Here is a 23862-nt window from a genome sequence, read left to right as displayed (position 1 = left end):
GTTCCAGCACACCTGAGAGCTGTCACAAACAGAGAAAAATTAACATCTGGTGGTCAGAGTATTTGCAAGTGGCTTCTGGAGCCATCAAAAAGGGATTTCCATTCCTCAAAGCTTTCATATTGATGTTTATCAGTGTGATAATTGCTTTACATTTGGCTTTACCTCCCAGCATTTCAAACAGTCAAGAGCCAGCACTGATGCTCCAAAAATTAAGGCACTGTGAAACAGACAAGGAAGCAGCAAGTGACTGCAGCCTCTGCAGGAATATTTTTCAGGGAAATGCAAGAGTGCAAAAGGTATGACAAGAAGTGGGATGAAGACAGACAGAAAATCCCCAGTCACAGAATAGATTTACAGGATCATGCTAGAAACAGTGCAAACAAAAATTAAAAGCACAGCAAAAAGTGGTGAAATATTCTACAACCTTTTTCCTAGGCCTAGCCCACATTTCTGGGACATTCTGGGAAGAACTTTACTGCATCTATCCAGGGTGAAATATTTGAGTGGGACTATAATCAGTTTTTATTAAATCCATACAACAAAACCTTAAATCAGCAGAACTCAAGATGGATTATAGAAAGAGTTTAAGAACAAGCAAAAAGATCAACAGTAAAGCTCCAATCTAATCTGCATTTTTATTTTAGCCTGTCAATAGCAACCAAAAAGTAGACAGCGCCTGCTCAGACTTCACAGGAAGAAATCTGCATTCTACCAACAGGGCAGAAGCAAAAGACTACAGCAATACATGAACTCCCAAATTTACAGAATCATCCACTTCCAGAAGTATATGTTAAACTGAAGTTTGACTGGGCATATAAGCATGTTATCTAAACATAAGCTATTTAGATAACATGTTTTGTCAATGTTTAAAAGCACTAGCTTAAAATTGTGTTTGCCATTTCATCCATTATCCTCATACACTTTGGAAATCCTCTGCTCTTTCTGCCACCCTGGAACTCTTTCTTGTGTAATCCTGACAGATTTGCTATTTTCCTTCTGATTAAGCCTATAATTTAATAATTATTCCTTCTCACAGGTGAAATGAACAAAATGCTGACTGGACAAAAGCACTGACTTCTCAGTGCTCTCCCAGATTCATCGTTTTGACCATCTGTGTCCTTCTCGACTCAGTGCCCACAAGTCATCTGTCACAAGTAGCAGCTCACGTGGTGAACCAGAAAACGTTGGGAAATCCTTTATCCCTTTGCAATGCCTCACAAACTCCAGGACAATGAAGGGTAAGGCAGCAATCCTCCAGAGAGATGGAAATCATGCCAAGTGAATCCCATTCTGACGTGGACAAGCAACCTGCATGACGTTTTAATGACGCCTTCCTTACCTATGCCACTCCCCACTGATGTGGGCTGCAGGAGTGTATGGAAAAATCTACACTCCAGCAAGTAGCAGCTCTAAAGAACAAACAGATGGGTCCTGGGCAGTGAGAATTTTATGTCCCCAAATAAAACTATTATATACTGTATGCATTACCCGAGACAGTTTGGCATAATCCACTTCAGCATGCCAATAGGCTGAGCTGAGGTAATGGTGATATGACTGACTGAACAGAAATCTAGAAATTTGGATTCTATTCCTGGCTCAGTCACCAAAAGATCTGGGCAAATCACAGCTGCTTCTATTGTGGTTTTGTTTCAGCTTATTGATGGTCCCTGCACTAATTAATGATCTTAAACTCAATAGTACTAAGTGGCAAAATTAAGTTCTACCACAGATTCAGGAGTTTCCCTGGTAAGACTGGGAATTAGCTCTTAGTTTTGTCTCTGAATCTGGACGTGCTCACAGCTCTGCTGCCATTCATTCATGTGTCATTCTGCCATTCTGCTGCACTGACTGCTGAGCATCCTTCTCAGGAATTTCAGGCACAGCCATTTACCTGCAATACAAGCTTGCAGGAGAGCAGAAATTGTCAGCAGCTTAAGGAAACAGCATTCCATTGAAAATCCAGAGATACCAACTGGAGATGCCACAGTACTGTGTGCTTTGTGAAAGAGACAAAAAAGGGCCCAAAATAATTTTCACCAGGTGTACAGACCACAAAGTGTACTGCAGAACCAGCCTCCCTGACTCTCAAAAGAAAACTTCAGGAGGGACAAACCACTAGCAAAGTTACTAATAATACAACAGCAGAAGATATTTCCTCAGTTTCATTAGAGGTCAAAAATATCTGGCCTTTTTAAGGCTTTGTAAGTAGTAGCTAAACAAAATGATTCCTTACAGTTTTAGGAGGATGCCCCTCAAATTCAACTATATTGCAGTGTAAAATTCCCAGTGTATACAGAACACACCACAACTGTGGTTCAGATCAGGCTGGATCTGGAAAAGATTATATTGCTGAAAACAAAAAAGCTCTTACTGTGCCCTGCTGTTTCAAGTGGCTTCTAAATATTTTAACACATGAACAGTAATATCTTGATCATATATTCAGCTTTGTGACCAAATGCTAAGCAACTGCATAACATTCCTTTTTTCTGCTGCACTCTGCAGCATACAAAAGCTCACTGCAATCAAGGGAAGCACTGCAGCAAGCACTGTTACAGAGTCATTAATCCAATCATTAAGTCAGTGTAGTGAGACTAACTATGTGCATGGCTAGCACAAAAGGGGAAGAAAACCCCAGACTGATGACTACGATTGAAAAGGTCAATCTAAAATACAATACTGACAAAGGAATTAAGCACAAGGAATAAAGCCTATGCAAAACCCCCACAAAACCACAGCACATGAGGAATAAACATTTACAGGCATGTAAACACTGCTTAAGATGACAGTACCTAAGTTACTTAAGAGGATAAAAAAATTCTATTTCAAAATAAAGCCTTTTTGTTGTGTCACTTCCCTGTTTTTCCTCTAATTCATAGTAGCTTACTCAAACACTATCACACCTTACAGACTAGAACTTATTTTCATCTAGCTGTAGTTATGCAGAAACTGGGATTTAGAAAGGAGAAAACAAATGCCCACACATGGGGGGAGAAGTAGGGAGGAAAAAATTAGAATGTACTTAAGAATAAATACCCCCTGTCTATTCTTAAAAACACCATTAACTTGAGACCTTGATTCCCCATCTCATGTTCTTTTATTACCCATACAGTAAATTAATGCCTTGAAGCTCACACTAATGGAAACATTTTTCATTCAGACTGGCAACTTTCTCATCCATGCATAGCTTATTTTAAATCTCTGAGTTCATTTAGTTTCCCCCCAGAGCTAGATTTATTAAAAGAATTATGTGGACCAACCTGAGCCTCCCTCTGCCAGGTACTTGCCCTTTGCATAGATGACAGAATCCAGCATTGACTCAAAGAGAAGGAAATAACCCTGTTTATAGAAAAGGGAAAAGATTTTGAAATCATTATGCTTCTATTTAATCAATCTACAGAGAGAATTTATCAACACAGTTTAAGAACTTTATATTAGTATTATACAAGCTCAGTAAGAGCCAGCACCCAGCAAATTTCTCAAATATAGCACTGGCATTTCCAAACTTAAAGCATCTTTAATTTCTCAAACTGCTATTATCTAGCACTTACTAATTAGTCAATTACAGGTAATAAGTACATCTCTACAATGACAATTACCTGATAGTGTCCTACAACATCAAAAGAAATTAAAATTTACCTCAAATCAAGTAAAAATCTGTATGTACTGATTTCTTAGCAGTATCTCTTGAAGCACCATTCAAAAAGCCCAATAAAGTCCCTCCCAACTTAAAACTGCAAATAACATTAAAATTACTGAGAAACATTAAATGAAATGATTCTTTGCTACTTCACACTTGCAACCTTGTAGTTCCCCAGACCAGCCCGGGCAATGCTCACTAAGACATGTGGAAATAAATAATACACCAAAGGCATGGGTTGTCTGATGTTCTGCATCATTTAGCAGCAGCTGAACTTGAAATTCTCAGGATAAAAATGGTTACAAATATATTTGCATGGGTTTAGGGTTTTTTGGTTGAGCTTTATTTTATAGAAGGTTAATAAGCAATAGACATTTAGAATAACTTATTGCAAACCTAATTGAGTCAGCCATTTTTCTAAAAATGTCCTTAATTGAACATTTCTGAGATATAAAAAACACACAGTTAGCATTCTATATACAACTCGTTTCTCAACTACTTTTAAGAAAACAGATTTCTCCAAGATATATCCTCCTTTGTTTTCAAATTGATTTTCTTATTTTACAAGTAATATCCTTTTACTGGATACTGTAACACTTCATTCACATATACATTTTTAGGGCATCAAATCAATTAAGACAAATCATACAGACATACATTTTAGATTGCCACTTAACATCCCAATTCTCCCTTAGCTTAAAACACAGATTAGTCCTATGGCTTGATTTGTTCCCTGACTGCCAGCTGGAGAGAACAAAAACCAAAACAAAACAAAAAACAACTTAAGTCCAGACTTGGAACCTGCAGTCCAACAAGCCTGGTCAAGCAGTAACCAAAAAAATCCAAACAAAATAATTATTCTCCTTATTTTTTCCTACACTTCCATATTTGTACATTCCTAGGGATTTTTAAATTTTATTTTTTTAAGTATCACTTGACAGTGCTCAAGACAGACAGCACTGCATGGCAACTGCCCTGCCAAGTGCCCAATTTACCTCAAGTTTATGCCATCTTGGATATTTATTATGCTTAAGGCTCTTAGAATTAAAAATACTGCAAATCCAGAATTGCTTATAAATGCAGCCTTCACCCTTCACCCTGCACCCTTCAGAACTGAAAACAAAACTAGAAAATCTAGAAACCTGAAGCATGGTGTATTTGCACTGAGCAAGAACAGAGTATGAAAATAATGGAACTGCCTTTTTCTCAACCTGCTTCTTCTGGTAACTGGACACTTCTCCTCAAAATGTTGCCTGTTCTTCTGCTTTACTGCCTAACTTTAATCAAGTCCTTAGAAATCCCAAAATGAGGACCACTGCTTTGTGAGCAATATTATTTTTCAGTAAGCTTTGCAAAATGGTTGAAAAGGCCAGGAGCTCCTATTGCATAACAAAGAGATGATTTTATGCCTACAGCAAGCCAAAAGCACAGAACAGAACCAGTTTTCTTATTCTTGCAGTTTTAAAAACAGAATACGTTTAGTAGATAAAAAAAAAAATCTTTTCAGATGCTTTTAACTGAAAAGGTGTTTTTTTCACAGTGCTTAGGATACTTTGTAGATGTCTTACTTTAAGATTAGTTACCAGCAAGAATCAGCAAGTTCCAAAGTGATATTTTTACAGCTCAGCTCTTCACTTACACCTTCCTGCCTAAAATGTTCATCACCTATGACGTCTGCCAAACAAGCACAAGAGGCACAGCTCCTCTGGAGAAACACAGAGGAATTCTCACCGTCCTTTTCCCGACCTTTCCACTCTGGCACCATTGGTTCTCCACCCCCTCCCCATTCTATCTTTCCCCCCCAGTTCATTATAGGATTCCTCTAAGTTACATAAACCATCACTGGGAGTGAATCAAGTAATTTATTACTTATACCAAAGCCTTTTGCTCAGTGTGCTGTGCTCATCTGTAGTGTAATTCAGAATGTAATTTCACAGGCTGCTGCCTCACCTGTAGGGGTGCCATCTGGAAACAGAATTATACCCAACATCTTTTCCCTGTGATGCTGTGGGGCACTCTTGCTTCCACCCCAATAGTGTTCAGGGGTTTGTGGGTTTTTTTTTTCTTAAGCATGTATTAGCATCCTCAAAATTAATTACTGCAAAAAGATGTCTAGGATACAAGTGAAGCACATATTAATTTAATCTTGCCAGTGGCTAAACTAGAACACCTAAAAGGTGACAGGTTCTCTGTTAGAGACAAATGGAATACACAGCACACCTCAAATGTTATGAGGATGCATTTTCTACTAAAAAGCTGGCCATTTCTTCCTCAAAATGAAGTTCCTGATATTTATACTGCCAAAGCTGAAATGAAATGGTTGTTCTGCAGCTAGAAACAAGAACAAACTGATTCAGACAGGAACAGGAATGCACAGCACTGGAATCACTCTGTCCAAGCACACGTCTGTCCTACCTCATGTCCATCCAAGAAACTGCCTATGGAAAACACAGGAGCCCACTGGCAAATCTGAATCCAGAGGAATGGGAATGCTGCCACACTCCTTGATATGTCCTTTCCATCTGTATTTTGTGTTTGTGACTGAATTATAAAAGGCTCATAAACCTTTCACAGCTCAATATTCTGCACTGCAAAATCTTCCTCTATTATTCAAATAGATGACAGCACTCCAGTATTTGATGACCTTACAGGAGCTCTCCAATACCTGAAAGGAGCCTACAAGAAAGCTGGGGTAGGACTTTTTGCACAGGTGTGTAGCAAGAGGACAAGGGGCAATGGTTTAAAAAATTCAAGAGGGGAGATTTAGGTTAGACATCAGGAAAAATTATTCCCTGTGAAGGTGGTGAGATGCTGAAACAGGTTACTTAGGGAATTTGAGGATTCATGCTCCCTGGAAGGGTTCATCTCTCTCAGAAAGCCTGTTCTAGAAACATTCCTGGGGGATGCAGTATTTTACCAGTTTTCTCCATTCTGTTGCTTCACAGTTGTTTTTTTAATTTTCAGATGCTCTAAAAAACCTTGTAGTGTACTGGTCTTAAGCTGAGCTGTAGCAAGCATAAAGAAGCTATGGGTTAATGTTTACTACAACTTTTGTTTTACTACATAAGTAGTTTGATTTATAAACAAAAGAGCAACTTTTCATATTTTTGTTACAAAGAAAAAACACTGCTTCTATTAGACCTCTAAGTAAATTAGTCTTTAACCCCTATTAATCTCTAAATAAAGAGATGAAAATTGACATAGACTGAATTCCTTTCTGCTCTCATGCTTTGTATTTCCAGTATTTCCAAGCACTTACATTCCTGTATTAACAGAAGATTTTGCACTGGACAGTATCATGTAGGGAGGGAAAAGAAAAAGCAGATTCACACAAGAAAGCCAGACAAAGAGGAATCTGAATTTGCATCTAGGCAACATAATTCCTTTCAGGACAGTGTTGGAACAGTGTGTACACTGCTATCAATCTTACTTCCACAGCATTGTCCTCTTTATCTCTGTATTGCAGCAAGCTATAAAAATGCCAACATTCCTAAATATTTAGAATACCTAATTAAGTGGAATGCACATGGCTATATAATTATGACATTAAAAGGTAAATTAGCACACAAATGGGAAAACACATACTTTCTTGTCTTATAAGAGCTGCTTTCTACACCCTCTACCTCACCTTTGAGGCACTGATTTAAAATGTGACCAAAGCTTTTAAGTGCTCAAGTTGCTTTTAAAACCAAATCTTGGGCTCCAGAATGAGAAATGTGATTTTAGGAATGTTATTCTTGGTGTACATATTAAACAACTGATCAGAAGCTTCCCTCAAAGAACTGTAATTATATTTCTAGTGAAGTCACCATACTGTCAGAAATCACCAACCATTACACACTATTTTTCAACCACTAGTTTAAGCCAATGACTTCAACCTTCCTTGAAACTGGTGAACTCAAGACTAAATTAAGCTCTTGCTTCAATTCTTCATTATAGCACTGGAATAATAACTTCTGCAGATTTCCAGCACACTAAAGTATGTAATATTGAAAAACCAACAAAACCAACAATCAGATCACAATTTTATCCACCTTTACCTGGAAACTAGTCAGATACATATGGATCTAGACTGAACAAGGGACCTTTCTACAAGAGGCCCTTGCATATAATAGAAGAGCCAAAGTTTGGAGAAAACACCAGATAAGCTTTGAATATAAGTTGTCATTGATTTAATTTTGAAGGCCAAAGAGGTTTTTTGTAAGTCCAAACAGTGGGAATTAGCATGAACAAAAATTCGTATTTTGAAGTGATATTTGAAAGCCTGTGATGTGAGACCACCAAATAGCAGAAGCCCACAAAAAAATGTCACAAGGGGTGTTTTCTACCACATATTTGATAGGGAACAGATTTATTTAATCGTTATGAAGTTCAGCCTGGCACTGGGTATTGTCACACACATTTCTTTATTAAGATCAATAACTGTTGCAAGCATGATAAATTTCTGTTTAAAAAAATATGAAAAAATGAAAAAAACCAACACTTTTTTTTTCTTGAAAATAACCATGTCTTGAAAAGAATATTCATGCACCTTACCATCCATTCAGATATAATTACATCCACTTTTTCAACAGGCAGATCTACTTCTTCAATTCTTCCTTTGACTAATGTAATGATGTTTTCAAGTTTATTTAATCTGCAAGTCACAACATAAACAAACAAGTTTCTCTTTTCAATTTATGCTGTCAGGAGAGAGATACTGATGTTTGTATTTTGCATTTCTCACCCATTAACAATCTAACTTATCAACAAAGGATTAAAATGCAGTATTCTTCTTCTCAGTTATGTTTCAGAAGGATTGTTTCTGAGTACCCAAAACTGCAGGAGATGAAGCTTCAGGCAATGGTATCAGACAGTAGATCTGTATACTTCCAACACATTGTGTAAATGTGTGAGCTTCAGAAACTAGAAAAATACAGAGGAGAACAATTTAAAATCTTGCTCCTCTTTATTTAGAGTTGCTTGTTCCCAGTTCTCCTTCTCTGACCCCTGTAGCCTAACTCTATAATGATTAGAGCCTACTCATCACACCAGGATAGCAATGGAAATTAACTTCCTTCCAAAGCTGTTTTGCACGACTTGGTTTTTTATTTAACAAATTGAGCTGCAAAGTCACTGAGAACAAACATTCCCTCTAGATCAGTATTACAGTTATTCCACACTAAAGGCATCCTCCCCACTGTCATTTTGGCCAAAATCATCTCCTGCTAAATCAGATATTACCTCCCAAGCAATGGTACAACCATCCTGTACAGTACTGTGACATGAATACAGTTTTTGAAACAAAAATGGCATGAGAGTAAAATCACTAAACACATGACTTTGAAACTAAGTGCTTTTCTTCTTGGGTAACCATACCAGAATTCTCTGTATTATTGCAATAGCTATTGTTATAAAGGGCAGGAAAATATTCCCAACAAAGAAATTTATCATTCCACTGCAGTTCTTATCTCTGTCCCTTCCTTCCCTATCCTGATATCTTACTCTTACTGTCTGGCTTGCAATTCAGACCAGTAATCACATTAAAAATTCAATCTAAAAGAGGATGGGAGAGCAATCAGAATGAGGGGAGGAAAAAGAAAGGGTCAAAGGGCTACCTGAACATGTGGGCTGCTGGAATGATCTACTAAATACTCTATACATGACAGTCTTCTGTTAGAAGAGTAGTTCATCATTAATGATGTAGTAAAAAAAAAACCAGAAGTTCAAAGTGAGAAATAAAACTCTCAAGGGCTATCACTGACAACAATATTTTAAGGACATGGAGAGATGCAAGGATGGCTTCCAAGCACATACAAGGACATCATTTTAAAATCAAGAGAGATGAAAAAGATTCATTAATTCTGTGGTTGTTTTCAATTTTAAGGTAGTAAAAAAAAAAACAAAACAAAAAACCAGTAAACCAACCAATGCAGTTTACACTTTGTAGCAAAAAAGTACTGTGAGTTGGGAAGTACAGGTAGTTCAACTTTCTATTCTATTTTAGCAGTGACAGACAACAAAAATCATTCACTGCATAAGAAAGTTTATGGGCAGCCATTCACAGTAAGAAAAAGAGAAACCAAAACTTAAAAATAAGTTTGCTATGTAACCCTGGGAAAGAATCATGCCCTTCAGGACACTTATTCCAGTTTACCCACACAGAAGGGTTGCATTGCTCCCAGCAAACAGGATGCTAGAAATGAACCTGAATTCTGGAAAGAACAAAAGCTCTTGAGTACCTTCTGTGATCACAGGTGGGAGCACACTGCAGTGATCATTTTTAAGCAACACAGAGCTGCTCAGTACTCCAATGAACATTACTCCATTAAAAATTTATCAACTTTATTCCTTTAGGAAATTTTACTGGGTTTACCTACATCAGAAGTACTTCTTTAACTCCAAGTAGTGCACTGAGGAAGAGTTTAACACATTCTCTTGAAATGTCTTAAATGTGTTTCAACTCTTGCTGCCTATAAATTCAGAATTCTATCAGCAGCAACACTTAAAGCATAAGAATAGAAAAGACACTGGCAGCAGTCAGCTGGAGCCTCAGCAGCAAGGCAGCACCAGCCTCATGCTGACATGAGGAGGACAGTCTGAGAAACATCCTGCCTTAGCTACAGCTCTGCTTTCATTATCTCTATCACAGGAGCAAGCAACTTGGCTGCACATCAAAACCTGTGTTAAATTTTTCAGACAACATAAGACAGACTGAGTGACAGGTAACCATTAACAGCATTTTAATAACTTTTTACATTTACTATATTTTTCTTGGAATGTTTCCTACCGAATGATGTCCATAGCCTGATAGATGATTTCAGATTGGTCAACTCCAATCACTGTCTTTGCACCTGCTTTGGCAGCAAACATGGAGAGTATTCCAGTTCCACAGCCAACATCCAAAACCACCTGAAATTAATGAGATGTTTATTTTTACCTCCATTTATTTCCCTTGCTATAGTATTTTACATTTCTTTCTGCATCAGTGAGATTTCATATCCTAATAGAAAGAACAAATGGTAGAATCAATATAACACTCAGAAATATCCAAGTTATACTGCAGTTCTAATTACACACTCTCTACTACCTCTTATAGATAGAAAACAGATGAAACAGTCTAGCTCCAGTTGCAAAGGAACTCAGACCCAGGACAAACAAACACAAATAATTATTTGGGCAAGAATTAAAAACTTACTTGAACAAAAGAAACAAGAAATTAGCCTAAATAGCTTTAATCAGTGAATCACTAACAACTGAATTTAGCACTGCCACTGAAAAACCCATATTCTAACTGCAGTTTCTCATTAACAGTCTATTCAGAAACTTATTTAGGAATCCTGTAACAGACATGGCCACAGTGCTTCAAAACAGCTATGGCTCAAGTTGACTGCATTTAAAGCTGTAACTGGCACAGGCTTAACAACTGGAAAAGTTTTCCATCTAACACTATTTGTAACATTCAGCAAGATTGGATCCATAATTTTTCATGAAATAAAAATAAACTTCATGATAACACTTAAAAATTACACAACAAGGCTCAGAAAAATGCATTCTTTTGGTACCAAAGACTATCAGCAGGCTTGGTGTTAGACTTCTACCTGCTATGGTTAAGCTTTACTAATGGTGTTCAAAAATTCTAAGCACTAAACCCCAAAACATTATGAAATCTGACAATCAACTGATTTCCTGAACACTGTCCATACCACACACAGCATTAAAACTCAACAGAATCAACACTGTAAAGACACTGTAAATTTCACCTGACAAAGAGAACTGAAGTACTTAAATTTTCTGCATGGGTCTGCTTGCCTTGCTTTACATCCATTTGGATGATGGATACAGAACAATGATTCTGAATCCAGCACAAACAAAATAGCCATTTATCCTTAGCAGAAGAGAATAAGCAAGCTTCTGCTGTGGCACCCTCAGAAGCAAGGAATGAAGAGTTGACTGCCACCTCTCTTCATAGAGCAACTTACAATCTGAAGTCACAGTACAAAAAACAACAGCATGATGAATTTTTTACAGCATTTTGTGTAGAGGCTGGCCACTGAATTTGTGGACAGAGCTACTTGTTCCACTTGGGACTCTGCAGCTATGTCCCAAGAGGATTCAGTTCTACAGCTCACTCACAAATTACATGAGAGTATGTATGTAATGGCTACTGAAATAGTGACAGGAATCTGATGTCTTCTGGTGACAGGAATAGAAAGTAAAAATCAATATTCTTGCAGCTGCTGAAAACTCATGCCCCCAACGTCATCTCTTTTTTTAACACTTTGCCCATGGCAGTCAACAAAATTGCTGAGCCATAAAAGATGGAATTCAGAGCCAAAAATAGACCTCTGTGAAAGAATGATCTTGATGTACAGTTGCATGGAAGAGAGTAATCACCACAAATTGGAAAAAAATCAAAACAGACACCACTTTGGACAGCTGCCGTGGTCACTTAAAAACCCAGATGGAATTCATCTGGCTTCAGGCAGAGAAAGGGGGTGGAGAAAAAGGCACAGGAGGGAAAACATACAAGCTGGAACACATCTGAGGAACTGAAAGACAAGGAGAATGATCACCAATTAGCCTAAGGACAAGGGTCTCCAGCTAACACATTCTTGCAGTGATCACATATGGCCTCTCACCAGATATCTGGAGCATCTGGACTGGTGCTTTGACTATGCCATCATGTACTGCAGTATCACATCCTTCTCTGCAGTCTGATCAAAACTGATATTCTACTTCCAGCAACAGAAAAAAAAATCACTTTGAATTCAAAAACACAGGTCAGGTAATTTGGCCAATTAATTCCATCAATAAACTTTTAGCAGGAATAACATTTAAAACCTCATTTTTTCCCCTCAATATGGCATTGATGCCTGCCTCGGAGTTCTATCCTACAATAAAAACTAACCATGCTTTTCTAAGCAATTATTTTTCCACAAAAAAATACTCTTGCTATAAAATGGATCACAATTCCCACATATTCTCCACAAGAGCATACCAAGTGAAAGCTACATCAACTACTATTCAAGACACAGAATTGTTAAGTGAGGCACTGGTCACCTGGATGGAAGCTATTGGGAATACAATTAATAATCTTTATTTCCATTCAACCTCAACACACTGTGCCAGGCTTGGATACCCTGGAAATTTGAGTTAATGTTGATCAAAAACACTGTAAAAATTGTGCTAGAGGAACCATCAGACTGGTGCACTTTTATTACGTCTTCTACTATGACTTATTAACAAAATCTCAATCAAAATACAAATGAACAGTGATTGCCTTCCATAAACCTAGACATGCTGGTTTCACGTTAAGAAATATCCACACACAGCTTAAGAATGGTGAGCACTAAGTTGAGAAAAACTCATCTGGATCAGAAGACTGCACAGCATAACCCAGAACACAACAAAACTCATCAGAAACAGAAATAAGAGGAAGATTTTAACTATGCAGGGGTTATAACCATAGTAAGATCATAAACAAACATCAGTGCAGTCTCTCCTCACTGCAAAATATCAGTTTAGTTCTAAGTTCCTTTAATAATAACCTCTTCTGGAGAGACTAAACAGCACTAGTTCAATCCATCAGTTGCATATGAATTCTTCCCCAGTTCTAATGACACATTGCTTCTAGGATGTTTTTATCAGGCTCACACTGCAGTTCACCTCATTCTGGTAAAGAGCCCCTCTGAAATGGATTCCACTTAATACACTGGACAAAGGTTCAACTTAACCCCGCCAACATAATTAATGAACATCCCAACAAGGCCCACAGAACAACGACAACAGTGATCAGCCCTTCTGTTATCAGCACTTCACACCCTCCAGCAACTGAATAGCACTCTAACACCCCATAAAACCAAGGTCCATTAAATCAGATCTTGTCAGTACAATATTCTATTCCCAAAGCTACAAAGTAGCCAACCTGAAGGGTTTCTACCACTGGAGAAAAAAATAATAGTGCAGAAATTTTTTAATTTTCTGAGCTGTTTTACCTACCTTGTCCTTGAAGATATGTGGGTTTTGATAGATGAAGTCACGATAGCTTTCTGTACGTACTTTATCCTATAATGTTAGGAATAAAAAATGGTGTTCATTTTTTCTACTTATATACTGCATATCATTCAAAATGCTGAGAAACTTGGCCTAAAGATGTTTTGTGGCTACCATACTTAAAGAGACTCTGCAATCATGACACTTTCTATACATAAGCCCTCAAAATTTACTGTCTTTGCAAATCAAACCAGCTGAGCTTCTGGAGGAAAAAAAAAAAAAAGAAATTAGCTTACACTTTTCCAATCTGATGAATTTGATTTTGGATGTTTCAAAGCTGTTAATACCTCTCTACCACTTTCCAAGACCAGCAGTAATACAGTAGAAATACTGCATCAACTTTACATAACAACCTTCTACAGAAGAGCAAAAATTTGAGTCACAAGCTCATAAAACGTTTCGTGTGATTTTATTCTCTGACACTGCTGCAACACAGACTCCTTCAAAGAAGTTATGGATCAGATTAAACTTTTCCATTTCTGAACAAACTACAAATTTGCAAACCTGACAACAAGCCAATAATTGAAGCTGTACACCCTGTTCCATAAAAGCCCAATAAAATAAACTTAACTATAATAAAACATGACCTGAAAAGCTACGATGTTTTCAAGCAGAGAACTAAATATTTATAGTTTCTTAATCTTTGAAAGACAGCACTACAGCTAAATCTACCAACAAGGTAATTTATTAAAACACTGAATTTCTGAATATGCATCAGCAGGTACACAAATTGACAGGCAAGTAAAGGTTTTGGAACTGCTGCTGCAGTTAAGTGTTAGAGCAAAGTAAAAGCAAAAAAAAACCCTACAGATAATACTGAAGAATAAAATCCAGTTGCTTATCTTTAAATTAACATTTTTCTACTAAGGCAGGAAAATTTCAGAAACAATACAGAAAATAAGAATTTTCTCCAATGAGAGAGAAGAGCCTTATTTTATTGGAAAAAGCAGACTAAAAACCAGAGACTGAGAACGAAGGATACGTTCATAACAATTCTGGAAAAACAAAACAAACTACTTTGAGGCTTGAAAATCCTAAAATCCAGTTCTATATTTCAGAGGATTATCACAGACACACAGAGCCCAAAGAAACAGTTAAGGATATTAGAAAACTTTACTTTAAAAATACACATAATTAACATAAATTAAAAAAAAGAACTGGGATCCTTTAAAATCATACTGCTTTACTATGATGCTATATTCAGAGCAACTATTTTTAGTGCCTCACCTTGCTGCAGTATATAATAGGATTTGCTGAAGCAACCAAAAAAGTTTGAGGAAAAAAAAAAAAAAGGGAAGGTTCAGCATCAATCAAGAAAGCAGCCATGTGGAAAGCTTTCAGCCTTCCATCCTGCCCACTCACATTGCCTCAGCACTGCCCCAACTTAACACAATTCCAGCTGCTGCCTCTGCTGGCTGCGCTGCTGCACGGGTGAGCCACAGTCATTCACTTCAGGTTTCTCTATCCATCAATTCCATTCCCTCCCTCACCATTTCAATATAAATGCTTTTTAAAATCGTTTTAAAATAAAATGCTAAGGGGGAATTTATTAAGATGAGGCAAAAAATTCTCGAGAAAAAAAAAAAAATACAGACCAAGGAAAACACTACCCATTGGCCAGTGTGAGGGAACATTCTTCCTCCCCTCCCCTCTGAAGTATCTGCAGCAAAATAACAAATGAAACTTCATTTTACCCTTATCAGGCATAAAAAAAAAGTTTCTAAACTGAGCAGTGTCAGACTTAAAATTCAGACAGCAAGACTCCATAAAAATGTCAATGTAGCAAGTGACTATATTTATATAAATACAGCTGACACACACACAAAAAAGTGAGCGCCTAGCATACAGGAAAAAAATCAAAACATAAAAATCAATTGCTTTCCTCTGTTGAGGAGAGACAAAAGTCATCTTACAAGCATTCTGACAAACACGAAACCAATTAAAATACTATTTTGTACTAATCTCCTTGTTCAGAAATGCAGAATTATTATAAACTTTATTAACAGAAAGGCTTCCTCATCCCACAGCTTATATATAACATCTCAGATGACACTTCTATACTGCAATACCAAACTGTATTTTTTAATTTGAGACTTTAAATGTATTTCTAATGTATTTCTCTAGAATATACATTGTGGTAAGCATTATCTGCCTCTGCAGACATCTCTCTGCTTCTTAAAAATCCTTCCTCTCCCCTAAAATTAACCTCATGTTTGTATTATCCTTAACACAAATTCATGTGAATTTCTGCATGGGGGCCACTAAATTATTTACAAAGCAGAAAACTGTGTATGCTACCTCTATGGACAAAGTAATTCCACAAGTCTGTATTCTATCTCCACATTAGGCAGGAACTTTATTTAAATTTCTGACTTAAAATTATAAACTTATTTATGACTTTCACAACTATGGTACTTTCGCTGAAAGGAAGCATGAAGAGATTTTTTTCATTTCAATTATGAGTTGTTGGACTTTGAGTTGTGTTTGTTTTTTTCAAGTTAAAAGGGCAGATGCAGATTTGCCTTTGAAGAGTTTTAAGCATTACTTTATTTTTATCCTATAAAAGGTGGATACAATTTTTCCAGCTGTTCAATGCCATGTTATCAATACAATGAACTATGCACAAATACCAATTTCTGTTTACCTAATGCAGTAAGAAACCATGTATTTGAGACATGGTTTTGCCTCATAAATTTCAGTAGCTAGGAAATTATAAACTAAAGAAAAAACCTCACTGTTTTATGTACCACGTTTTCTATTTGAAGCACCTCAAAAAAAGCTGCTTTTGGTAAGGGAAGGCTGAGGTACAGATATTGCAATATATCTTCAAGCATATATGCAGTGTAAATGATTTTATGTTCTTATGTTTTCTATAAGGAGAATTTATACCAAGGAAATAAAAGAGGAAAAGATGTCTCAACCCAGCTCCTTGGAAAACACCATCATGTATGGAGAGGGTTAAAAATGCAGCTGTTCTGCAGTATATTTATGGGCACAGAGCCCACTTCATTCCATCTTTCCTCTTTAGTCCTAAAATGCAGTTGGGATGACTTCCTAACCTTTAGCATCTCTTCGTGTATCCCATAATGCCCATAGGAGCTGAAGTAAACACCATCCTCATCCTCCTGCAGGTCTGCAATGGCGTTGGAAGCCGAGCTGCTCCTGACATCTGTGTTCATCACAAAATCCTGGGCAAATCGTCTGTAATCAATTGGAAATACACCCTTGAGACACGTTGATGAGCCCATGAAAAGGAGGAGGGGGGAGTAGAAGGGAAGAAGGGGCTGGAAAGAGATAAGGAATGCAGCCTGCGGAGGCTTTGATAACAATGGGACCAGGTTTGAGTGTGCACAACCTCCCTCTGCAGGCTCCTCCAGGCTGCTGCACCACCAAGCTCTGCCCAGCACCTCCAGCAGGCACCCTCCTGCCTTCAACCAGCAAACAACAGCAGAGACACTGGGACTTCACCTTTGTTCTTTTAAGGAGGAATTGTCTCTTTTGCTGGTAAAAAAGGTGGTGCCACAGCCGTTAAAACAACATCAGTTTTAGGCTGAGTGAGTAACAGAGATGAGGATTTAATAGAACAAACAGCACAAGGACTACAACACCAGACACACTGCATGACTGGTGCAAAGTTAAAGAAAATACTTTAATCAGAACTTAAAATCTTTGAATCTTAAAAAAACCTGGAATTTCACGCTGCTTATTTTTCTCCTCCATGGCCTCACATTCCTAATATATGGTCTCTTCACATTCCTCAAAGTAGTTTTGATGAAAAAATACACAAATCAAGGGGTTTATGACAAAATTATTATAACATGGCAAGAAAAGAGTGAATGCACACACAATGAAGTGAAAAAGCAAATACACTTCAGCCAGATAACACTCCTACAAGGTCTACAGTCCAGCATCAAGAATAATTGCATCCTAGACCACTCAAAGCAGCCAAGGCTCAACTGTAGTCATGGTTATACTTCCTTAGATAGGAACTTAATGTACAGAAGCTGTACATTATTACCAGTACAACCCTTAGAGAACAACAAAACCACCATTTCAAACCTGACATATCAAATATTTCTCTGCTTGACCAGTTTGGATGGAGAAGAGAATGTAGCAAAGGAACTCCTGTTAACTTCTTCAGTGTCAGAAACTTCCAATACTTCCCAACATCAGGTAAGGTCTGGATCTTCTTTTTAATATTATTGCCATTACCATGGCAGTTTGCATTTGCCTTACTTTTGGATTAATATCAAAATGATAAAATTTGAAACTTACAATAAATAAGACTAACACACAACTAAGTATAATTAGCATACTGCTAGATTTGAACCCAATTTTTAGATTCAAACTACTTAAAATTGATTGAAGCCAATAACTCCTCCAGCTTACACAAGCAATACAAGTACCAAACAACCTCCAGAGACAGCTGCCCTCTCTGCCCTCTTGTCTTTTTAGTCAAGAAGCAAGAAGGGAAGTAAAACCAAAAAATCATATCTAAGCAGGGGACAGATGGAGAAATTTAAGAGATACAAGCCATGCTCTTCAATCTCTAAATTACATCAACTGCTAAAAGAGACCTGATTTATACAAATGTCACCACTTAGGGCAGGTGGGGCCCATGTACAGGTAGACCTCCATCTACCTGTCTTTAACTTGTACTCTTTTCAACTTTTATAAGTCAGTAAGCCTACATGGAATAGCAAACTTGAAAAACATTCCCACAGAAATAATTTTATATTTAATTAGTGGGTGTCCTCATGCTATTATTCCAGAGCTCAAAAGGCAGCTATCTCTAAGGAGCTTCATGACTGATCCTGAACCTGTACTCATAAAAAAACCCTTAAGTGTTTTCAAATCTTAGAGAGCAAAACTTGCAAAATTTGCTACTAAAAGAAGTGATGGTTACTTTGTATCCCAAGCAGCATCTGTAGCTAGATAAAGCGTGGGAAATCGCCTGTGTGAAAACGAGGTGACCCAAGAAGACATTTATATTCTCATTCTATCTATGAGAATCAGTAATCCATATTCTGCAGACCTCAAGATTTAGAAGTAGCAAGTACAGCTAATGGAGATGTCCCGAGTCATGGCTGTGATAAAATGAATATTCTTACTACCAGAAGCCATATCTGAGACTGAAAATAAAAGCAGTTGAAAAGTTGGTTTATTGATTTCCCTATGGCTTCTCTGAACTGTAACTGAATTCTGCTACTAAAGCTCAATGTTTGGAACAACCTCTCAGAGTGTTTAAAGTCTCTTATTTAATTTGCCAATACTTCCTTTCTTCTCCATCGTGTACATCGTCAATATTTAAAATCATATTTAAAGGGCTAATGGAAAAGTGTCTAGAAAACAGTGATCTGAAACAAAATACATGTTTCTGGGCCATATATTTATTTAGCTTTCCTAAGAATACTTTGCTTTTTCAGTTTGTGCAGGTTTTGTACAGTTTTTACAGTCATCTACAAGTTAAAAATAAAGCCTACTACCCCAACATAAATAATGAGCCTTACTCCACAGTTGCATTCTACCACGTCTTTGCATTTCTACTGATTGGTCTTTAAACATTACCATGCCATCTAACCTAAAACATCAAATAAAACCCCCAAAACTTCAGTTCAAACACTTACTTCATTTTTTGAAGATCATCTTGTGCCCTAGCCAAGGCTGCTTCTGCGAGTCTTGCTCTGTGTTCTGCATGTTTTAGTTGTTCAAGGAGCATCATGGTATCATTTAAACCATTAGAAGGCAAAACGTTTGCAGGTTCACAAAGATCTTCTATATCTGAAGAAATGAGGAGAAAAAAATAACAAACTATCAGTTACACATTGCTTCACAGCAGCTCATAAACATACTTCAAGAGCTTCTGCAGACAATGTAACAGGGCTCAGCGACTGAAAGCCAGCATATAAAATGTGGTAAAAATTTCAGAGCACGACTCAATGTCATGACTTGAGTGTGGAACTCCTCATGTATTTGTCATCTGAATAATAGAGATAATACTTTGTATAGCAAGAGCTCTGCCAATACCACATTGACCCCACAACTCAGTACAGTCACACTGAGACATATTTATTTACCAAACTGAAGTAGGAGATCATCCTGTAGCTCTGGTTTCAAAAAATCCTCTCCTTCCCAAGGCAGTGGGCTGCTGAGAGAACACAGATATGCTGCTGTTGGTTTCTAGATGGAAAGAGAAGAGCATGTAAGCCAAGTTTCTTTGAAAGCACCAGGCAAAGCTCTCTTCTTCCATCTGTTAAAATAACTGGAGTACTATTAAAGTATCTGTGTAGCAAAGGCTGAGAAAGCTCCTCCTTTAAAGCATGACTAGCAGGAACAGTGGCTCTGACAAGTACTTGCCTTAGCCCACTGACACTACAACCACTGTGACTAAAACACAGCATAAAACTACATCTATGAGCTACTCTGGGTCCCAAAGCCCAGGAAGCCACAGGATCAAGGAATTCAATATAAGTAATAAAGCACTGGTAGACACTGAAGGATTATACAACTATGAGGAATCAAATTTACTCAGATATTAAACTTCTTTTTTTTCCTGTGTTTACTCTGCATATATAGTTAACCTCTCTTAATAAACTATTTAAGGATTTAAGATTTGAAGGCAGAAGTAAAAACCACTCTGTATTAAGCCTAAACCTGAAGTTTTAGGGAACAACCAAAGAACATACTTCAGAGTCACAGAACACACAAAATACACCCAGGCCTTACTAAAAACTGCAGGCTTCCTGGTTTGGGCATCAGAACAGAAACCACTTTCCAGTTTCTGGTGTCCTTTTAGCAGAGATTAATTTTAGGTTCTGTGCCCTAAAGGATCAGGTGTTGTCCTTACTAATAGTGAGGCTGGGGTCTGGCCAGCTCCATTCCCAGGAAAGATTCTCTAAGACCAACACACATGTGAGAACTGGGAAACTACAGTTCTCAGGAAATTAACCCATTACTGGAGTAAGACAGCAGAGGCAAAGGCCAAGATGAATTAAAAAACCCACCATGCTACACAGCATGGCCTTTCTCCAAGTTTGAGCAGCCTCTTCTGGAAACAATAAAATGCACACGAGTTAAATATATTTAAAACAAAACCAACTTCAAATCTAAATAAACCCATCAATAGTTATTTTACTCCCTATAATTTGTATTTCTATAAATAAAATACAAAATTTCACACATGTATTACAAAATTGCAGATAGCAAGCACAGCATCTTCATTTCCCATTCTCCACACACAGAGTACATTAGTAGTAAATAGCACACCTACCTTTAATCTAACAAAGTTTATTAGTTTAACATATCCATAAAAATCAAGTCCTGAAAAAAAAAAAAAAGAAGAGGCTGCATTACAGAAACCCCCCAGGCATTTTACAATTACAAGAATACTAATTACTTGTCTGATTGGCCAGCTTCCCCTTGGGGTGTACCTCATTATCTTCTGCAGTCTTCCTGTCTTAAGTCTGGCAGCTACATTTTTCTGCTCCTCAGGACTAAATCAGAAAATTCTCACCCTCAAGACAAATACATGTACTACAAATTAAGAATGGGACACATGCAAATGTGGATGATGAAAAAGGATTTAATCCATTTGGCATGCAGCTATGTCAGGACAGACATATTCATCTCCTGCTGGCTACCTTGCTGGTCCTGTTAGGCTGTTGCACTACTTTGTTCTCATTTTTTTGCTTTCTACTTAATAAAATTAATTGATCATACAAATCAAAAACACACCAGTAGTGATGTAAAGCTTGCTCAGAAACAGTAATTTAACAAGCATGCACCTTCCTGAAGAATGGTGGGGATACTTTCCAATGGACTTTAGAGAGAAAACAGACCAGATCTTAAAAATATACACACAGGTTTCTAAATGGTTTATGTTGCCCCATCCCCTCTACCCCCTTTTTAGTGCACACTCTGGAAATTGTGTTTCAGCAACACTGTTCCCCTGTCCTTGTTTTCCTTGCAGTGGGTTTCAGTCTCACCTAACTCTTCCAAAGCCAACCCTCCACTTCAGGTACATCCTTCCCTTCAGTAACAAACAGCAGCTTCATATGGAGGTCAACCTCACATTCCTTCAGGTGGTTGTAGGGAAGTGTAAGGCAAAGCTGCAAACAGTCCCTTAAAAGACCCCAGCAGTACAACCCAGTTTCTCCACCCCCAGGTGGATACATCCACTTTGGTGTCTGCTAAGATCTTGAGCCCAACAGTGTCTAATTTTTGCTATTTATTTTAAACAAGATGCTGATACACAGAAGTAGCTGACAAGTCATGAAAAAAAAACTCACCATGTTTCTTGATCACATCACAAACATTAAACTGATGCTCTGTCTTGCAGTGGGAGAAAATATCTTCAGCAGAACTAAACACCCTGTAAGTAACAAGTTATTAAACATACATTACTTACATGTTTAAAAGCTGTAACACTCCTGTGAGTTTTACATGCTCTGCTGTGACTTGCTGGGCAATGTCTACAGAATACATCACTTTTGTCTTTGAGAAGGATAAACAGGGATCTGCTTATTCACACCTCTCACAAGCAACCTGTAATTCTGTTTTCAAAATATCCTGCAACATGAAGTGATCACCACAAAAACTCTGGCTGACAAAAGCACAAACTCTGCTAACTTTCAAAAACTCCTTTAGAGCAAAGTCAGCATTTAACCAGAGACATAAAAGCTGCATCGGCTTGAGCCCACCTAGGTCTGCTGCATTAAAATAAAAATCCTGATCAATTAACCGGCAACGGTAAATGAGAATCCCAGAGATGAAATTCCATGCTGCTTCAAAGTGAGGAGAGGGGGAACTCACTGCTCCCCCTGTTACTCCTCCTTTTTTTATTCCGGATTTAACAAACTTTCAGCTCTTACAAAGGCAGCATACAAGCTTGCTAAGCTACAGAGCACCCTTACAGCGCAGGCAGTGATGATTTTCCTGACCCAGCCACCTCCAGCGGGCCGAGCTCGGGCTCTGGCACCCACCCACCCATCCCCTTCCCCCGGGGGCTCCGGAGGTCCCTGGGCCGGTCGGGGGCAGTGAAGGCACCGGGACACCACACCCGAGGTCGCTGCCACCTCACCTGTCACAGAAGAGACAGCGGGTCCGCAGGCACTCGGCGGCAGCGCCCTCCTCCTCCTCCTCCTCCTCCCAGGCCTCCTCGCCGTCAGACAGCTCGGACATCTCCTCCTCAGCGGGCGGCTCGCAGGGCCCTGTGGAATCCATGGCACCGGAGCGTTAGAGAGCGGCGGGGAAGGGGAGGAGAAAGAGGGGGACAAGGGAGAGGGAGGATGATGAGAGGGAGGAGAATGAGGGGGAGAATGAAGAGGGGGAGGATGAGGAGGAAGAGGGGTGTGAGGAAGGGGTGTGAGGAAGGGGTGTGAGAGGGGGGTGTTGGGGGGGGGGGTGTGAGGGGGGGCGTGAGGGGGGTGTGTGAGGAAGGGGTGTGAGGGGGGGGTGTGAGGGGGGGGTTGTGAGGGGGGGGGTGTGAGGAAGGGGTGTGAGGGGCCCTGCGCGCGCCGCCACCCACCCGCGAGGGGGGCGCCCTCCGCCCGCGAGCCCATGGCTGCCCCACGTGCGCCGCTTCCGGGCAGCCGCCCCGCCCCGTCCCGCCCCGGGCAGCAACGTCACCTGGGCGGGCGCTAGAGAGGTGAGGGGGCGGGGCCAAGCGGGTTAGCGCGCCCCCTAGCGGCCCCCTCCGGTCAGCGCTGAGAGCGGCCCCGACCGTTACTTTTCAAACGGGAGCGGGAGGGCGGGAGCGGCGCCATCTTGTGGGGTGCGGAGCGCTGCCGGAGAGAGGGAATTATCCTCATCATTGCAGCTTTGGGTTGTTTCTAGAGGGAAGAAACCAAGAGTCAGATTCTAGGCTGTCAGAGTGCAAATTCAGTGGGTTTTGCTGAATATAAAAGTATAGAGGTTTGAGGTGTGTGTGTGTGCAGAATTCAAGAAGGAAACCTGAAAGTCTGCATTTACTCTGTCTGGATTAAAATCTCTGATTTTTAATCAATACCTGCAAATCTCTTTCTTTCCCCTACTTTCCTGTCTTAGAGCTAACAAGGCTTTTATGTCCAGTACTAATTTATCAGGTTAGGTTTGCCTGGTTATAGGCATATCCAGATGGACATTAAAAATCTTAAGTATAGAAACTGGCTTTAGATAAGGCCAAATTGACAGGTTTAAAAAAGGAAATTTGA

At 38.8% G+C, this 23862-nt stretch overlaps 1 protein-coding gene across 3 annotated transcripts in view; it reads right to left on the bottom strand.

Moving 5' to 3' along the window:
• Nucleotides 1-23275, bottom strand: part of PRMT3 (protein arginine methyltransferase 3) — a 39116-nt gene extending 15841 nt beyond the window's left edge. For 2 of the 3 annotated variants that reach the window (XM_071761714.1, XM_071761715.1), the window contains exons 1-11: nucleotides 23199-23275; nucleotides 22752-22881; nucleotides 21961-22043; nucleotides 20943-20992; nucleotides 19750-19852; nucleotides 19300-19453; nucleotides 16732-16873; nucleotides 13619-13684; nucleotides 10407-10528; nucleotides 8174-8273; nucleotides 3258-3336 (exon numbers count right to left, since the gene is read on the bottom strand). In XM_071761714.1, coding sequence (XP_071617815.1) covers nucleotides 3258-3336; nucleotides 8174-8273; nucleotides 10407-10528; nucleotides 13619-13684; nucleotides 16732-16873; nucleotides 19300-19453; nucleotides 19750-19852; nucleotides 20943-20992; nucleotides 21961-22043; nucleotides 22752-22881; nucleotides 23199-23232 — 1063 coding nt within the window. In that variant the 5' untranslated portion in view covers nucleotides 23233-23275. The remainder of the gene's footprint in view (nucleotides 1-3257; nucleotides 3337-8173; nucleotides 8274-10406; nucleotides 10529-13618; nucleotides 13685-16731; nucleotides 16874-19299; nucleotides 19454-19749; nucleotides 19853-20942; nucleotides 20993-21960; nucleotides 22044-22751; nucleotides 22882-23198) is intronic. The other variant, XM_071761716.1, reaches the window with a different exon arrangement.
• Between the last annotated feature and the right edge of the window lie 587 nt (nucleotides 23276-23862).

The sequence above is a fragment of the Heliangelus exortis genome, chromosome 18 (genome assembly GCF_036169615.1).
Source record: "Heliangelus exortis chromosome 18, bHelExo1.hap1, whole genome shotgun sequence".
Lineage (NCBI taxonomy): Eukaryota > Metazoa > Chordata > Aves > Apodiformes > Trochilidae > Heliangelus > Heliangelus exortis.
Note: the sequence above shows the minus strand (reverse complement) of the source record. Positions and strands in the feature narration are given on the sequence as shown.